This window comes from Caretta caretta, chromosome 16 (genome assembly GCF_965140235.1).
Source record: "Caretta caretta isolate rCarCar2 chromosome 16, rCarCar1.hap1, whole genome shotgun sequence".
In the NCBI taxonomy this organism is placed as follows: Eukaryota; Metazoa; Chordata; order Testudines; family Cheloniidae; genus Caretta; species Caretta caretta.
Genome location: NC_134221.1, coordinates 150966 through 168022, shown reverse-complemented (window position 1 = coordinate 168022; position 17057 = coordinate 150966). Strand labels below are relative to the sequence as shown.

The window sequence follows — 17057 nt, the reverse complement described above, 5'->3', positions numbered from 1 at the left end:
CACGGCGGTTGGCAGAGCAGTCCTCCAAGCAGTTGTTCCGTGACTCCTATCCTCCTTCAGAGGTAAGCTTGTGATCCACCTAATGTGGAACGGACCTGAACAAGCACTTGAAAAAGAAAAAACTGTTACTTACTTTCTCGTAACTGTTGTTCTTTGAGATGTGTTCTCATTGTTTATAAATGAAGACTAAAACACATTTGTATAGAAATACTGTGGTAAGTTCAAAAGGTATTTTTTTAAATAGTTACTGTTTAATAATGGGGTGAAGAGAGGAGAAGAAACTTTGTGCATATCACTTTTCACAGTACACTTAGTGCCCCATTGCCACCTTTATTTCATTTCCTTGTTTTTACTTTCACCACTATACATGTGCTGGAAGGGCATGAGGCAGCACAGGGCAACCTTAACTCTGCTTTAATGTAGTTTATGGGCATTTATTTTTCTTTAATAGACTTCTCTTTAATTTCTTCTCTTTTAATAGTCTTTTTTGCCACTGGAGACTAACAAATTTATTTGAGCATAAGCTTTCGTGAGCTACAGCTCACTTCATCGGATGCTGTAGCTCACGAAAGCTTATGCACAAATAAATTGGTTAGTCTCTAAGGTGCCACAAGTACTCCTTTTCTTTTTGCGGATACAGACTAACACGGCTGCTACTCTGAAACCTGTTTTTTGCCACTGTAACTGTGTCTGCATTAGACCTTTTGCCAGCAAGCTATGTCAGATAGGGATGTGTTGTTTTCTTTCCACACCAATAGCTGACAGAGCAATGCTCTCAAAACTCTGAATTAGCTACCAGTCCAATAACTATATGTAAATTCGAGAGCACTTGAAAATACTGTTCCTAAGGGTACGTCTACAGTACGAAATTATTTCGAAATTATTTTATTTGAATTTTCGGAAGCTATTTTATACATTCGGTCTTCTGTGTCCCCACTGAAGCATGTGAATTCGGCAGATTGTGACCACAGTACCAAGGCTAGCATTGAATGTCGGAGCGGTGCACTGTGGGTAGCTATCCCACAGTTCCCGCAGTCCCCGCCGCCCACTGGAATTCTGGATTAAGCTCCCAGTGCATGATGGGCCAAAAACATTCTCACGGGTGTTTCTGGGTGTGTGTCATCACAAAGCTGCGGCAGACAATCGTTTCATGCCTTTTTGGCGTGCAGACACCATACTGCTTTCAGCAGATGGTGCACCGCTGCTCTCCTGCTACTATGAATCCACCTCTCATTTCCTCTCATCTTCCTATGTAATCTCTAATCTTTCTCTTCCTCATCGAACGCTTCCGCTGCCAACTCTGCTCGGCCATCGTGAACCGGGCAGCACAGCTTCCGCCGCCAACTCTGCTCTCCCGCTATCGCGGTGCTTCCAAGCTTCTCTATGTTGTCTGTCCTGGGCTCCCACCTCCGTGAAAGCCACAGAAGACAACCATTTTCAGCCTTTGTTCGGCTACCGTGAACCAAACAGCACAGCTTCCGCTGCCACTCTGCTCTCCTACATTTCGTGCCCTTTTTCCAGGATTACCCGTGCAGGTGCCATAGTCATGGAGCCCGATCCGATCTCCGCTGCAGTTTTGACCATTGTAAATACCTCGTGCATTATCCAGCAGTATGTGCAGTACCTACAAAACCGGGCGAGGAAGCGACGACAGCGCGATTACTATACTGATGAGGACATGGACACAGACGGCACAGCATGTGGCGACTGGGAGATCATGGGCCAGGTTCATGCCGTGGAACGCTGATTCTGGGCCTGGGAAACAAGCACAGACTGTTGGGACTGCATAGTGTTGCACGTATGGGATGATTTCCAGTGGCTGAGAAATGCGTAGGACCACTTTCATGGAACTTTGTGACTTGCTGTCCCCTGCCCTGAAGTGCAAATACACCAAAATGAGATCAGCCCTCACAGTTGAGAAGTGAGTGGCCATAGCTCTGTGGAAGCTTGCAACGCCCAGCAGCTACTGGTCAGTCGGGAGTCAGTTTGGAGTGGGGAAATCTACTGTGCTGCAAGTAACCAACGCAATCATTGACCAGCTGCTATCAGGGGTAGTGACTTTGGGAAATGTGCAGACCACTGTGGATGGCTTTAATGCGCTGGGGTTCCCTAACTGTGGCGGGGCAATAAACAGAACGCATATCCCTATTTTGGGACTGGACCACCTTGGCAGCCAGTACATAAACCACAAGGGGTACTTTTCCATGGTGCTGCAAGCACTGGTGGATCACAAGGGACGTTTCACCAACATCAATGTGGGATGGCCGGGAAAGGTGCATGATGCTCGTATCTTCAGAAACTCTGGTCTGTTTGAACAGCTGCAGGAAGAAACTCACTTCCAAGACCAGAAAATTATTGTTGGGGATGTTGAAATGCCTATAGTTATCCTCAGGGACGCAGCCTACCCCTTAATGCCAAGGCTCATGAAGCTCTACACAGGTTCCCTGGACAGTAGTAAAGAGCAGTTCAACTATAGGCTGAGCAAGTGCAGAATGGTGGTAGAATGTTTGTTTAGATGTTTGAAAGCATGCTGGCGTAGTTTACTGACTTGGTTAGATCTCAGCACAACCAATATTCCAGTTGTAACTGCTGCTTGTTGTGTGCTCCACAATATCTGTGAGAGTAAGGGGGAGACGTTTATGGCAGGGTTGGGAGGTTGAGGCAACTCGCCTGGCAGACAGTTTTGCATAGCCAGACAACAGGGCGATTAGAAGAGTGCAGCAGGGCACGTTGCACATCAGAGAAGCTTTGAAAGCCAGTTTCAAGACTGGCCAGGGTACAGTGTGACAGCTGTGTTTGTTTCTCTTAAAGTTACCTGCCCCCTATATATATATGAAAGGAAATAAAGTCTCAATTGTTTAAAAATCATTCTTTATTATTTGTTGCACAAAACATTGAGAGAAACTAAACTGGGAGGAGTGGTAGATACGCTGGAGGGGAGGGATAGGATACAGAAAGACCTAGACAAATTGGAGGATTGGGCCAAAAGAAATCTGATGAGGTTCAATAAGGATAAGTGCAGGGTCCTGCACTTAGGACGGAAGAACCCAATGCACAGCTACAGACTAGGGACCGAATGGCTAGGCAGCAGTTCTGCGGAAAAGGACCTAGGGGTGACAGTGGAGGAGAAGCTGGATATGAGTCAGCAGTGTGCCCTTGTTGCCAAGAAGGCCAATGGCATTTTGGGATGTATAAGTAGGGGCATAGCGAGCAGATCGAGGGACGTGATCGTTCCCCTCTATTCGACATTGGTGAGGCCTCATCTGGAGTACTGTGTCCAGTTTTGGGCCCCACACTTCAAGAAGGATGTGGATAAATTGGAGAGAGTCCAGCGAAGGGCAACAAAAATGATTAGGGGACTGGAACACATGAGTTATGAGGAGAGGCTGAGGGAGCTGGGATTGTTTAGCCTGCAGAAGAGAAGAATGAGGGGGGATTTGATAGCTGCTTTCAACTACCTGAAAGGGGGTTCCAAAGAGGATGGCTCTAGACTGTTCTCAATGGTAGCAGATGACAGAACGAGGAGTAATGGTCTCAAGTTGCAGTGGGGGAGGTTTAGATTGGATATTAGGAAAAACTTTTTCACTAAGAGGGTGGTGAAACACTGGAATGCGTTACCTAGGGAGGTGGTAGAATCTCCTTCCTTAGAGGTTTTTAAGGTCAGGCTTGACAAAGCCCTGGCTGGGATGATTTAACTGGGAATTGGTCCTGCTTTGAGCAGGGGGTTGGACTAGATGACCTTCTGGGGTCCCTTCCAACCCTGATATTCTATGATTCTATGAAATCAGAAGCTAGATGGGGGAGGGGGATATTAGGTTGGGGGGATGGAGGAGGAGGGGGGAAGGAGAAGTCCAGAAACCAAATCAAAATTTAGGATACACCAGCTTACTGCTGTTTGTGCAATCCTGTGGTGTTGACTGTGTGGGTCCCCGTAGCCTCCCGCCCTGTGTTCTTGGGCGTCTGGGTGAGGAGGCTATGGAACTTGGGGAGGAGGGAGGGTGGTTATTCAGGGGCTGCAGCAGCAGTCTGTGGTCTTGCTGCTTTTCCCGCATTAGATCCACCATACAGCAGAGCATGTCAGTTTGCTCCTCCATGAGCTTGACCATAGCATCCTGCCTGCTCTCATCGCGCACATCCCTCCTCTCTTCGTATTCATGTAATTCTTTACACGACTCCGCAATTGTTTGCCTCCACGCATTCAGCTGGACCCTATCAGTGCAGGAGGTCTGCATGAGCTCAGCAAACATATCGTCCCAAGTTTGTTTTTTCTGCCTTCTGATCTGGACCAGCCTCTGGGATGGAGTAGATAGGGGCCGCATTGAAACATTTGCACCTGCTGTGGGAGGAGAAAAAGGGAGGGTAGTATTTTAAAAGATACATTTTAGAGAACAAAGGGGATACTGTTTTTCAGTGAAACAGGCAATTCATAGTACACAGCACATGTTCTTTCCGTACAAGGTCGCATTTTGCCTCTTATATTGAAGTGCCTGCCACTTTGGTATAAGTAAACCATCACTTGCGGCCCGGCAACAGAATTCAGCTTTCAAGCAGCCTGCAGGCTCTCTGGGATGATCGCTTCACACAACACCCTCCCCACCACACCACACACACCACGGGGCTCCAATGAGGGTCTGATCAGGGATGAGCCCTTTAAACTAAATGCGAACAGCCCAGCATGGCTCTGATCAGGGATGAGCCCTTTAAACTAAACATGAACAGCCCAGCGTGGCTCTGAGCAGGGATGAGCCCTTTAAACTAAACGCGAACCGCCCAGCGTGGCTGGGTTTCCCCCACCCCATAGCTCCGATCAGGCTCTCACTCACCAGAAGTGCCTTCTCCAAGGTCATGGTCCGGGTCTTGGGAAAGGAGGAGCCTGTACAGGAAGGATGGGCTCCACCTAAATGAAAATGGAACCAGACTTCTGGCATGTAAAATTAAAAAGTTCATAAAGGGGATATTAAACTAAGGGCTGGGGGAATGGCAATAGGTGAGAAGAAACAAATGGTTTGGACAGAGCCATCCTTTATGGGAGGATCTCTTAACAGGGATTCTCTATTTCCTAGTAAAGAGGAGAGGATAGAAGTTCATAAAGTACAGGTAGTAGCTGAAGAGAAACTGTCAAATGAAAGAGTCCTATTTAATTATATCAGATGAAGGCAGACAACTAAATATTGACAATATTTATAAGTTCTTGTATACAGATGCAGAAAAGCTAAATTCTCAAATGAGTATACTTAAATGCCTGGTTTTAAATGAGGATATTGATATAATAGGCATTACTGAACTTGGGATGATGATAATCAATGGGACATGGTAATATCACAATACAAAATATATAGGAATGACAGAATAGGTTGTGCTTGTGGTTTTACCCCCACAATCTAGGGCACCCAACCTCTACCCTACTGAGGGCTCGGGGTGTAAGACACCTATTCTTACCCACGGGGCTCAGGAAGAAACCTGGTCAATTTAAGTGCCTGCCCTTTCCCTCAGGGCTCTACAGGTCTACAGAACCTTTTCCCAGTGAAAGTGTCTTACAAAGCTGTGCTCTAAACGTCTATTTATTACAAACACACACACAACACAAATACCAAGAAAATCTCTAATGCTCACCACTCCCAATATACAGACAAATTTCAGCCTGTGGCCAGTCAGGATCCACTCATCTGGGGATTCCCAGTGCCCATACACGGCACGGTCGTGTAGTGGGTACGATGTTTTGCAGCTTGTTGTACTGCAGTCTGAGGTTGATTCCTAAGGAACATTTTTCATTTACATTACATGAGTAAAACTAGCTACTGCCTTCAAATTTACTAAACATATCACATTATCCTACACTCCTGAATAAGAGATTTTAACCAATTACACACTGTTCTCATTCCTGACCACGTTTTTTTACATTGTATCTTTCACGCCCCAATTGTAACTTAGTTGTGACCTTTTCTATTTGTGCAGATAGTCAGCATAAAAATGATGGTCAGAGCGTATCTTAACATTTGTTGAGCCTCTTTCTGTATCCTTCCTAATTTCACAGCACCTGGGCGTCTCTACTTTACAACCTGGTGGTTGTAACTCTCGTTAGGGACATTCCTGAGGTGGGGGTGCTTTATCAGCAGCAGAACATTCTTTTTTTCAATTTTAATGGTAAACTCCCTGAGTTTCACCCAAGGCTGGTTTAATACAGGGGCGAGAGGGTTATCAGCTCTCAGGTCAACAATGGGTAGTTGGCACTATATGTGAAAGAAAGCGTAGAGTCAAATATAGTAAAAAAATAAAATAAAATTGAATGAATCAAACTGTGCCGTAGAATCTCTACTGATTATTCCACACTTGAATAATTTGAACATAGCAGTAGGAATATGCCATTGACCATCTAACCAGGATGGTGATGGTGATTATGAAACGCTCAGGGAGATTAGAGAGGCTATAAAAATAGAGAACTCCATAATTGGGGAGTTCAACTATCCCCATATTTACTAGGTAAATGTCCCCTCAGGACGGGATGCAGAGATAAAGTTTTTAGAAACCATTAATGGCTGGATCAGCTAGTCCTGAAACCCACAAGGGGAGAGGCAAGTCTTGATTTAGTCCTAAATGGCACACACTGTCTGGTCCAAGAGGTGAATGCAGCTGAACCACTTGGTAATTGAGACCATAATGTAATTAAATGTAACGTCCTTGTGAGGGGGCAGATACCAAAGAAGCCCACTACAGTAGCATTTAACTTCAGAAAGGGGAACTATACCAAATTGAGAGAGCTGGTTACATAGAAATTAAAAGGAACACTCACAAAAGTGAAATACCTGCAAGCTGCATGGAAACTTTTAAAAAACTCCATAATAGAGGATCAAAATAAATGTGTATCCCAAAAGGGGGAAAAAACAGTAGGAGGATAAAAAAATACCACCATGGCTAAGGCAGTTAAAAGCAAAAATGGCATCCTTGAAAAATTGGAAGTCAAACCCTACTGAGGAAAATAGAAAAGAGCATAAACTCGGCAAATCAAGTGTAAAAGTATAATTGGGCAGGCCAAAAAAAGAATTAGAGCAACTAGCAAAAGTCATTGAAACGAACACCAATTTTTTGAAGCACAGCAGAAGTAGGAAGCCTGCCAGACAATCAGTGGGCCTGCTGGATGATTGAGGTGCTAAACAAGCACACAAGGAAGCCAAGGCTATTGCAGCATAGCTGAATGAATCATTTGCATCAGTCTTCACTGCAGAGGATGTGAGGGACTTTCCTACACCTGAGCCATTCTTTTTAACTGGTAAATCTGAGGAAAAGTCCCAGGTTGAAGTGCTGATAGAGGAGGTTTTGGAACAAATTGGTAATTTAAACATTAATAAGTCACCAGGACTGTATGGTATTGACCTAATAATACTGGAGGGGCTCGGATATGAAAAGTTCAGAACTACTGAACTCGGCCTCTGTACCAGATAACTAGGGGCAGCTAATGAAAACTATTTTTTTAAAAAAATCTGCAGAGGCAATCCTGGCAATTAGTGACCAGTAAGCCTAACTTTAATACCAGGCACATTTTTGAAACTATAGTAAATAATAGAATTATCAGACACAAAGGTGAGCATGATTTGTTGGGGAGGAGTCAACATGTCTTTTGGAAAGGGAAATCATACCTCACCAATCTATTAGCATTCCCTGAGGGGGTCAACAGATGTGTGGACAAGGGTGATCCAGTGGCTATAGTGTACTTGGAATTTCATAGAATCATAGAATATTAGGGTTGGAAGGGACCTCAGGAGGTCATCTAGTCCAACCCCCTGCTCAAAAGCAGGACCAATCCCCAATTAAATCATCCCAGCCAGGGCTTTTCAGACATCCTTTGACAAGGTCCTTCACCAAAGGCTCTTGAGAAAAGTAAGCAGTCATGGGATAGGAGAGAAGGTCCTCTCATGGATCAGTAACTGATTAAAAGACAGGAAACACAGGGTAGGAATAAATGGTCTGTTTTCACAGTGGAGGGAGGTAAATCGTGGGGTCCCCCAGGGATCTATACTAGGGCCATTGTTGTTCAATGTATTCATAAATGAAGTAGAAATATGGGGAAATGCGGTGGCAAAATTTGAAGGTGATGCAAAATTACTCCAGATAGTTAAGTCTAAAGCAAACTGAAGAGTTACAAAGGGCACTACAAAATTGGGTGACTGGGCAGCAAAGTACCAGAGGAAATTTAATATTGATAAATGCAAAGTAATGCACGTTGAAAAACATAATCCCAACTATAGATACAAAAGTATGGTGTCTAAATTAGCTATTACCACTCAAGAAAGAAATCTTGAATTCATTGTGGATAGTTCTCTGAAAACATCCACTCAGTGTGCAGTGGCAGTCAAAATACATAACAGAACATTAGGAACTGTTCAGGAAGTGATAAGTAGTAAGCCAGAAAATATCATAATGCCACTATATAAATACATGATATGCCACACCTTAAATACTGTATGCTGTTCTGGTCAGCCCATGTCAAAAAAGATATATTAGAATTGGAAAAGGTGCAGAGAAGGACAACAAAAATGATTAGGGGTATGGAAAAGCGCCCCTATCAGGACTATAAAGTCATGAATGGTGTGGAGAAAGTGCATAAGGAAGTGTTATTAACCCCTTCACATAACACAAGAACCAGGAGTCACCCGATGAAATTAATAAGCAGCAGATAGGGTGCTAAAGGATCTCAATGGGTTTAGCCCTGGTGGGAAGGGTTGGGTCTGCGCTGCAATAAAGTGACTGAGTGTTTTGCCATAGGAGAGCCGAGAACATTTCTCTGCAGGGAAAGAGCCTGGGGGAATGTGCTGTGAAATTCACTAAAGCTGGTTATGAAATCTCTTCAGTCCCCCTTCTCACCCTGATGGGCTGCAGAACAACATCCACATTTCACTCCGGATGGGCCCAGCCTCCTAGGGGACGGGGAAGGAAAATGGTTGCCGTGGAGCTGGCTCAGGTAGGGATTATCAGGGAGTTGCTGATGGGTTCCCTCTGCACTGACAGGGGCAGTAAACCCATAGCTTCTGGGAAGTTTAGTCTGGAGGTGGGAGGGGGCACGAAATCCACAGGCTGGAGAAAAGCATGGGGACAGGGTGTGACAAACCTGCTGGAATTTGTTTAAATTGGGGCTTAGGTTCTAGGAACAGACCCATGGGGGTTGGGAGAGGAAACTGCCCAATTTCTGGGACAGGAAACACCCCCTCAGACAGGGCTGGAGAAATTACCAGCCTGCCAGTGCTGCAGCCTGAACCTACTGACCAGAGGCTGCAGAGAGGTATGAAGGGGCTTAGGGGAGATGCCCCATCCTCTCACTTCAGCTGATGGCAATGAGGAGGGTTACTTTGGATTCCCCGCAGGGAGCTGTCCCTGGACACTGCTGGGGGCTCCGTGTCCTATATCAGCCTATGAGGAAAGACAGTATCCTCCCGCAGCAGAGAGAGGGGAGGGACAAGGGCTCTCTTTCTCCCTTTACCCTGATGCATACTGGCTGCTCTGAGCAGGGGGAGGATTGGACTCTGCTGACTGTGTGCATCTCAGAGCTTCCATCTGATGGACTCTGCGCCCCTGTGAATCGTGGGGCTGTCAGTGGGCAGTAAGTACTGAGTGTTGGACTCTTGCTCTTACAGGAGCCAGTGACCTTTGAGGAGGTGGCTGTGTATTTCACCAGGGAAGAGTGGGCTCGGCTGGACCCCGCTCAGAGAGACCTATACTGGGATGTCATGCAGGAGAACTGTGAGAATGTGACTTTGCTGGGTAAGGATTTCTGTCCCCTCCGTTATTAGAAGGGGAAATGAAGAGCTGAGGTTCACATCACTCCACAGTGGAACTTCAACTCTTCCCTGTTTCAGCAACACCCCAACATGCCAGTGACACACATACTAGCACTCCCTCTCCCCGCTAGAGAACGCTTTGGGAACAGAGCACAGGAGCAGGATAACACAAAGTCTAAGGTCTTCTCTTTGCTAAGGCAAAACTTGGGTTTAGGTCTAGCATAAAGAACAGAAGTTGCCTACGCCTGGCCACTCAAACACTGAGCCTACCTCACACAAACCAGCTCAGACTTGCAAAATGTTACCACCCCTTTACAGGAGATAATGCTGCCGGCTTCTTACTTACAGTGTCACCTGAAAGTGCGAACAGGCGTTCATGTGGCACTTTTGTAGCTGGCGTTGCAAGGTATTTGTGTGCCAGATATGCTAAACATTGGTATGCCCCTTCATGCTTTGGCACCATTGCAGAGGACATGCTTCCAAGCTGATGAGGGGTTCTGCTTAATAACGAGCCCTAATAGATACATTGCCACCCTTTGTTGTGAGACTAAGAGCTGGATCTGTGTCTCTCCTTCACCTGGAAGGGATGCACAGTTTTCATTCCCCCAGCTAAATTCCCATATCAGTATCATTATATAGAGTTTTGGACAAAGGAAACCTCGTTGCCAAGAATATTCTCTCAGAAAAATATGTTCTGATGTCCTTTCTATACATTCTCAGTTTACCTAAGAACATCAGAATGCCCTTACTGGGTCAGACCAAGGGTCCATCTAGCCCAGTATCCTGTCTTCTGACAGTGACAAGTGACAAGTTCCCCAGATGGAATGAACAGAACAGATCATCATGTGATCCATCCCGTCGCTCATTCCCAGCTTCTGGCAAACAGAGGCCAGGGACACCATTCCTGCCCATCCTGTCTAATATCCATTGATGGACCTATCCCCCATTAATTTATCTAGTTCTTTTTTGAACCTGTTATGGTCTTGGCCTTCACAACATCCTGTGGGAAGGAGTTCCACAGGTTGACTGTGTGTTGTAAGAAGAAATGCTTCCTTTTATTTGTTTTTAACCTGCTGCCTATTAATTTCATTTGGTGACCTCTAGTTCTTTTTATGCGAAGTAGTAAACAACACTTCCTGATCTACTGTCTCTACACCAGTCATGATTTTATAGACCTCAATTATATCTCACCTTAGCCATCTCTTTTCCAAGCTGAAAAGTCCCAGATTTATAAATCTCTTCACATACAGATTTATCACGTAGCTAACTGACACAGCTATGCTGGCAAAACTAAAATGAAAATCTGCATTTGGATTTGAGTATTTTAAAATATTTTTCCTTCCAGAAATTTTGGCATCAGGGCAAATCTTCCAAAGGGGACCCCTATAAAATGCAAGAATAAAGCTCAACACAGATTATCTGAAAGCTGTCAATGGTAGGGCTCAAATTCAAATGTAGCTCAGGTTCAGCAATGGCCCCAGCATGTCCGCTAGAGACAAGCAAATACTGTGACAGCTGTTTGCAAGAAACCTTCTGCTGTTAACAGAGCCTTAATCTTCCTACACATGTGCATTTCAGTCTCTTTGATTTATCAGTTTGGCTCCTGCTGATCTGAAATTCCCGATTTTACACTTCACTTTTTCAATACTGCTTCCTCAGAGAGGTATTGGGTGCTCTGTACTGGCTGAGATAAATGCCAAGTGACTGAGATCCTTCGGGGACAATTAGAACCTCACGTTCATCCTAAGTGTGTGCAAAATGTTATGAGAGGGTGGGAATTTTCTAAAATGGTTCTTTTTTGGAGGGAGTCGGGGGAATCTCAGTAACTCCTTGCTGAAATAACACCAAATTTAAACTAAGAACCACACCCTGCATGCCGACAAAGAGTAGCAAATGTCAGGATAATATAAGAGCGCTTTTGCATTTCAGAGTGGTTCGAAGAGTCAACTTTTAAACAGAAAGTAGGGCTCACCATAATTGTGGAAGAGCTGGTGTTCTGCTATAATCATCGTACAACATTCATTATTCCAAAGCAGCTCGACTCCACCGCAGGGGTTTGGAGAAACAGGACTAAAGGTATATATACTGTGACAAAGTTCCTCTACCTTGGTCTTGTGCTTATTGGTGGATTTGCTCGCCTTGGAGCTTCACGGCAGCCCTCAGCTTAGCCGTTTTTCTGAACCCACAGTCCAGGTCGACTCCTCCTGTGTCTGACCAGGAGTTGGGAGGATTTGGGGAGAACCCGGGCCCGCCCTCTACTCCAGGTTCCAGCCCAGGGCCCTGTGGAATGCACCTGTCTAGAGTGCCTCCTGGAACAGCTGTGCGACAGCTACAACTCCCTGAGCTACTTCCCCATGGCCTCCTCCCAACACCTTCTTTATCCTCTCCACAGGACCTTCCTCCTGGTGTCTGATAATGCTCGTACACCTCAGTCCTCCAACAGTCCACGTTCTCACTCTGAGCTCCTCGTGCCTCTTGCTCCCTGCTCCTCACATGCACACCACAAACTGAAGTGAGCTCCTTTTTAAAACCCAGGTGCTCTGATTAGCCTGCCTTAATTGATTCTAGCAGCTTCTTGATTGGCTGCAGGTGTTCTAATCATCCTGTCTTAATTGTCTCGAGAAGGTTCCTGATTGTTCTGGAACCTTCCCTGTTATCTTACCCAGGGAAAAGGGACCTACTTAGCCTGGGGCTAGTATATCTGCCTTCTATTACTCTCCTATAGCCATCTGGCCCGACCCTGTCACATATCCCCCCCTCTGCTCAACACTATGGGGTTGGGCAACTTGGGACGTCAGGCAGTGTACTTGTGACAAGCCATCTGCATTGCCATGGTGGCTTCCAGCCCAGTGCGGTATGGTGAATTGGAAAGGTTGTAGGAACAGGAAACATCTGGTCACCCTTGCGTTCTTCTCTTTATTTAGCTGCATCCACTGGAGGGGTGCATGGTCGGTCACAAGGGTAAATTGTTGTCCCAGAAGGTAATAACATAGGGTTTCCATGGCCCATTTCACAGCTAGGCGCTCTCTTTCAACCACAGCATACTTCTGCTCTCTCGGGAGGAGTTTCCTGCTAAGGTAGAGGACTGGGTGTTCTTTATCTCCGACCATCTGCGATAGGACAGCTCCCAATCCTACTTCAGATGCATCTGTTTGTAAAATGAATTCTTTGTTGAAGTCTGGGGCTGTAAGCACAGGGTTATTGCAGAGGGCTGTCCGTAGATCCATGAATGCTTTCTCTGTGGCATCTGTCCACTTCACCACGTCTGGACCCCGGGCTTTTATCAGGTCTGTCAGGGGACTCGCTCTGGTAGCAAAATGGGGAATAAATCATCGGTAGTACCCCACCACACCCAGGAATGCCCGGACTTGCTTTTTCTGATTCAGGCGGGGCCAATTTTGGATAGTCTCTAGTTTGTTTAGATGGGGCTTGACCATGCCCCTTCCTACAATGTAGCCAAGGTATTTAGCCTTGGCTAGCCCTATAGCACACTTGGCTGGGTTGGCTGTGAGGCCAGCTTGTCTTAGCGTGTCCAGAACTGCTTCCACCGTTCCTAAGGTGGGTAGAAAGTTGGCTAGATTGTCGGGCTCAACGGGTAGTGATCAATGGCTCCATGTCTAGTTGGCAGCCGGTGTCGAGTGGAGTGCCCCAGGGGTTGGTCCTGGGGCCGGTTTTGTTCAGTATCTTCATAAATGATCTGGAGGATGGTGTGGATTACACTCTCAGCAAATTTGCGGATGATACTAAACTGGGAGGAGTGGTAGATACGCTGGAGGGCAGAGATAGGATACAGAGGGACCGAGACAAATTGGAGGATTGGGCCAAAAGAAATCTGATGAGGTTCAATAAGGATAAGTGCAGGGTCCTGCACTTAGGACGGAAGAACCCAATGCACAGCTACAGACTAGGGACCGAATGGCTAGGCAGCAGTTCTGCGGAAACGGACCTAGGGGTGACAGTGGACGAGAAGCTGGATGTGAGTCAGCAGTGTGCCCTTGTTGCCAAGAAGGCCAATGGCATTTTGGGATGTATAAGTAGGGGCATAGCGAGCAGATCGAGGGACGTGATCGTCCCCCTCTATTCGACATTGGTGAGGCCTCATCTAGAGTACTGTGTCCAGTTTTGGGCAAGAAGGATGTGGATAAATTGGAGAGAGTCCAGCGAAGGGCAACAAAAATGATTGGGGTCTGGAACACATGACTTCTGAGGAGAGGCTGAGGGAACTGGGATTGTTTAGTCTGCAGAAGAGAAGAATGAGGGGGGATTTGATAGCTGCTTTCAACTACCTGAGAGGTGGTTCCAGAGAGGATGGTTCCAGACTATTCTCAGTGGTAGAAGAGGACAGGAGAAGGAGTAATGGTCTCAAGTTGCAGTGGGGGAGGTTTAGGTTGGATATTAGGAAAAACTTTTTCACTAGGAGGGTGGTGAAACACTGGAATGCGTTACCTAGGGAGGTGGTAGAATCTCCTTCCTTAGAAGTTTTTAAGGTCAGGCTTGACAAAGCCCTGGCTGGGATGATTTAATTGGGGATTGGTCCTGCTTTGAGCAGGGGGTTGGACTAGGTGACCTCCTGAGGTCCCTTCCAACCCTGATATTCTATGATTCTAAGTGGGTTTCCCAGTCGGGGGTGTGAATAATCACATCATCCAGGTATGCAGCTGCATAACTGGTATGGGGCCGTAGGAGCTTGTCCATAAGATGGTGGAAGGTGGCAGGTGCCCCATGCAGTCCAAAAGGAAGAACAGTATATTGAAACAGACCCTCTGGTGTAGAGAATGCCGTCTTTTCTTTCGCACCTTTGGCAAGGGGAATCTGCCAGTATCCCTTTGTTAAATCAAGGGTGGTCAAAAATCAGGCATTGCCCAGGCGGTCAACTAACTCATTGATACGGGGTATGGGGTATGCATCGAATTTGGATATCTCATTCAGCCGGCAACAGTCATTACAAAACCTAGTGGTGCCATTGGGTTTGGGCACCAACACAATTGGGCTTGACCACTGTCTGTGGGACTCTTCGATGACTCCCAGCTCTAACATCCTTTTTACGTCTGCCTTGATCTCCTCCCTTTTTGCTGCTGGGACCTGATAGGGCCTTAAAGTTACCTTTGCCCCAGGGTCTGTGATAATGTGGTGATATGCTTCGGTGGTCCGGCCTGGTTTGGTTGAAAACACGTCCTGGTATCGGTTGACCATCTCAGTTACCTCCGTCTTCTGGTTTGGTGTCAGATCAGTGGATATCCTGATCTGCTCCTGCATATTATTTCCCTGGATCGGGGTCTCTTGGGCCACTACACACGCCTCTCGTTGGTGCCAAGGCTTTAAGAGGTTAATGTGATAAATTTGTTCTTGTTTCTGGCGTCCTGGCTGCCGCACCTTGTAGGTTACTTCCCCCACAGGTTCAACCACCTCATAGGGCCCCTGCCATTGGGCCAAAAGCTTGCTTTCTGCCGTGGGTACCGAAACCATCATCCAATCCCCTGGTTGGAATTGTCGGACTTTTGCCTGGCAATTGAAATGGGTTCGCTGGGCCTCCTGCGCCTTTTCCAAATGTTCCCGTACAATAGGGGTGACCCGGGCTACCGTTCTCGCATCTGCAACACATGGTCAATTATATTTCTCCCCTCATTGGGTTTCTCTTCCCAGATTTCTTTTGCAATATCTAGTATGCCACGGGGGTGGCGTCTGTATAATAATTCAAAGGGGGAAAACCCAGTTGAGGCCTGAGGTACCTCCTGGATTGCAAACACAAGGTAGGGTAGTAGGGTGTCCCAATCCTTCCCGTCTCTACTTACCACTTTCCTTATCATTGCCTTGAGGGTTTGGTTAAACCTTTCTACCAGCCCATCAGTCTACGGATGATAGACTGAAGTTCTCAGGGTATGTATATGGAGCAGCGTACAGAGGTCCTTCGTTAGCTTCAACATAAATGAGGTACCTTGGTCTGTTAATATCTCCTTTGGTAGCCCCACTCAGGCAAAGATCCCCACCAACTCTTTATCTATCGTTTTAGAGGCCATGTTCCGCAGGGTAGCGAGTAGCATAATCCAGAACAACAAGTATATATTGGTGGCCCCGGGCTGTCTTCTCCAGGGGTCCCACTAGATCCATGGCTATTCGCTCGAAGGGGATCTCTATGATGGGAAGGGGTACTAATGGTGCCCTCAAGTGGGGACAGAGACTGTGCAGCTGACACTCTGGGCAGGACGCACAGTACCTCTGCACTTCTTCATGTACTCCGGGCCAGAAGAATCGTCGCAGGACCCGTGCCAGTGTCTTTTCTACCCCCAAATGCCCTCCAAAAAGATGACTATGCGCCAGACTTAATACAGCATTCTGGTGTTTCTGAGGTACTAGGATCTGCTGTACCTGCTGCCCTGTACTGGTGCAACCCGGTATAAGAGATTCTTCTTCATTATGAAGTAGGGTCCCAGTCCCTGGGTTTACCCTTCCACAGGGACCCCATCTATTTCGGTCACCTTCTTCCTAATGTTGTCGTACCTTGGGTCTTCAGCCTGGTCCCGTCCAAAATTTCCTCTCCCGGGGCTAATCTGCCCGAGATCTAGGGGGCCAGTCTCTCTTGCCTCTACTGGTTCAGAGGCTTTAGGGTGTGGGCCAGACTCGGGTGCTTCTCCCTCCAGGGTGGCCTCCTTTTCAGCTGTTCGGGTCCGCCTACCTACGAGAGCGACCCTCTGGCTTTGGGCCAGTATTCGGGTTCCCAAGGCCTTAGCTGCCCTTCTTTCCCTTTTCGTCTTTCTACGCTGTCTGGGAGTGAAGAACAAATCTGGGGATATTTCAGAGAAGGTTGGGGGCTGACAGTCTACTGTGGATGCCTCACTACTTTCAGGGCTTCCCCCTTTCTCCAGTTCCCCTACCGGGAGTAAGTCTCCAAACCCTGGGAAGTCCCTCCCTATGAGCACTGGGTATGGGAGTTTAGGGACTACACCTGCTGCTACCTCAGTAGTGTTCCCCTGAATCTCGATTTTTTACTGGGATGGTGGGGTAATAACCAATTGTCCCATGGATGCATGTTATCCCCATACGCTTAGCCCACAGCAGCTGACTATGCTTCACGAGCTTCCCCGAGACAAGCGTGATAGCATTCCCCGAATCAATCAGTGCTGTGGTCTCTACCCCATTTAGCTTCACTGGTCTAGTGTACATACGTGGTGTTAGTGAGACCCCCACAAGGCGGATTAGGGAGCATGGGTCTGCCCAGTCCCCCAGGTTACACTGCATAGGCTCCTCGGCATTGGGACACTGTGCAGCTATGTGTCCCCACTCCTTGCA

The 17057-nt window shown here is 46.8% G+C and overlaps 1 protein-coding gene across 6 annotated transcripts in view; it reads left to right on the top strand.

Annotated features, from left to right (window-relative positions):
* The window catches only part of LOC125623368 (uncharacterized), a 63163-nt gene that overhangs the window by 14965 nt on the left and 31141 nt on the right, over nt 1-17057 (top strand). For all 6 annotated transcript variants that reach the window (XR_007352977.2, XR_007352976.2, XR_007352975.2 and 3 more), the window contains exons 4-6: nt 8847-8956; nt 9627-9753; nt 11700-11846. Coding sequence is in view for 1 of the 6 variants with exons in the window: in XM_048822592.2 (XP_048678549.2) it covers nt 8847-8956; nt 9627-9753; nt 11700-11846 (384 nt within the window). In the remaining 5 variants the exon portion in view is untranslated. The remainder of the gene's footprint in view (nt 1-8846; nt 8957-9626; nt 9754-11699; nt 11847-17057) is intronic.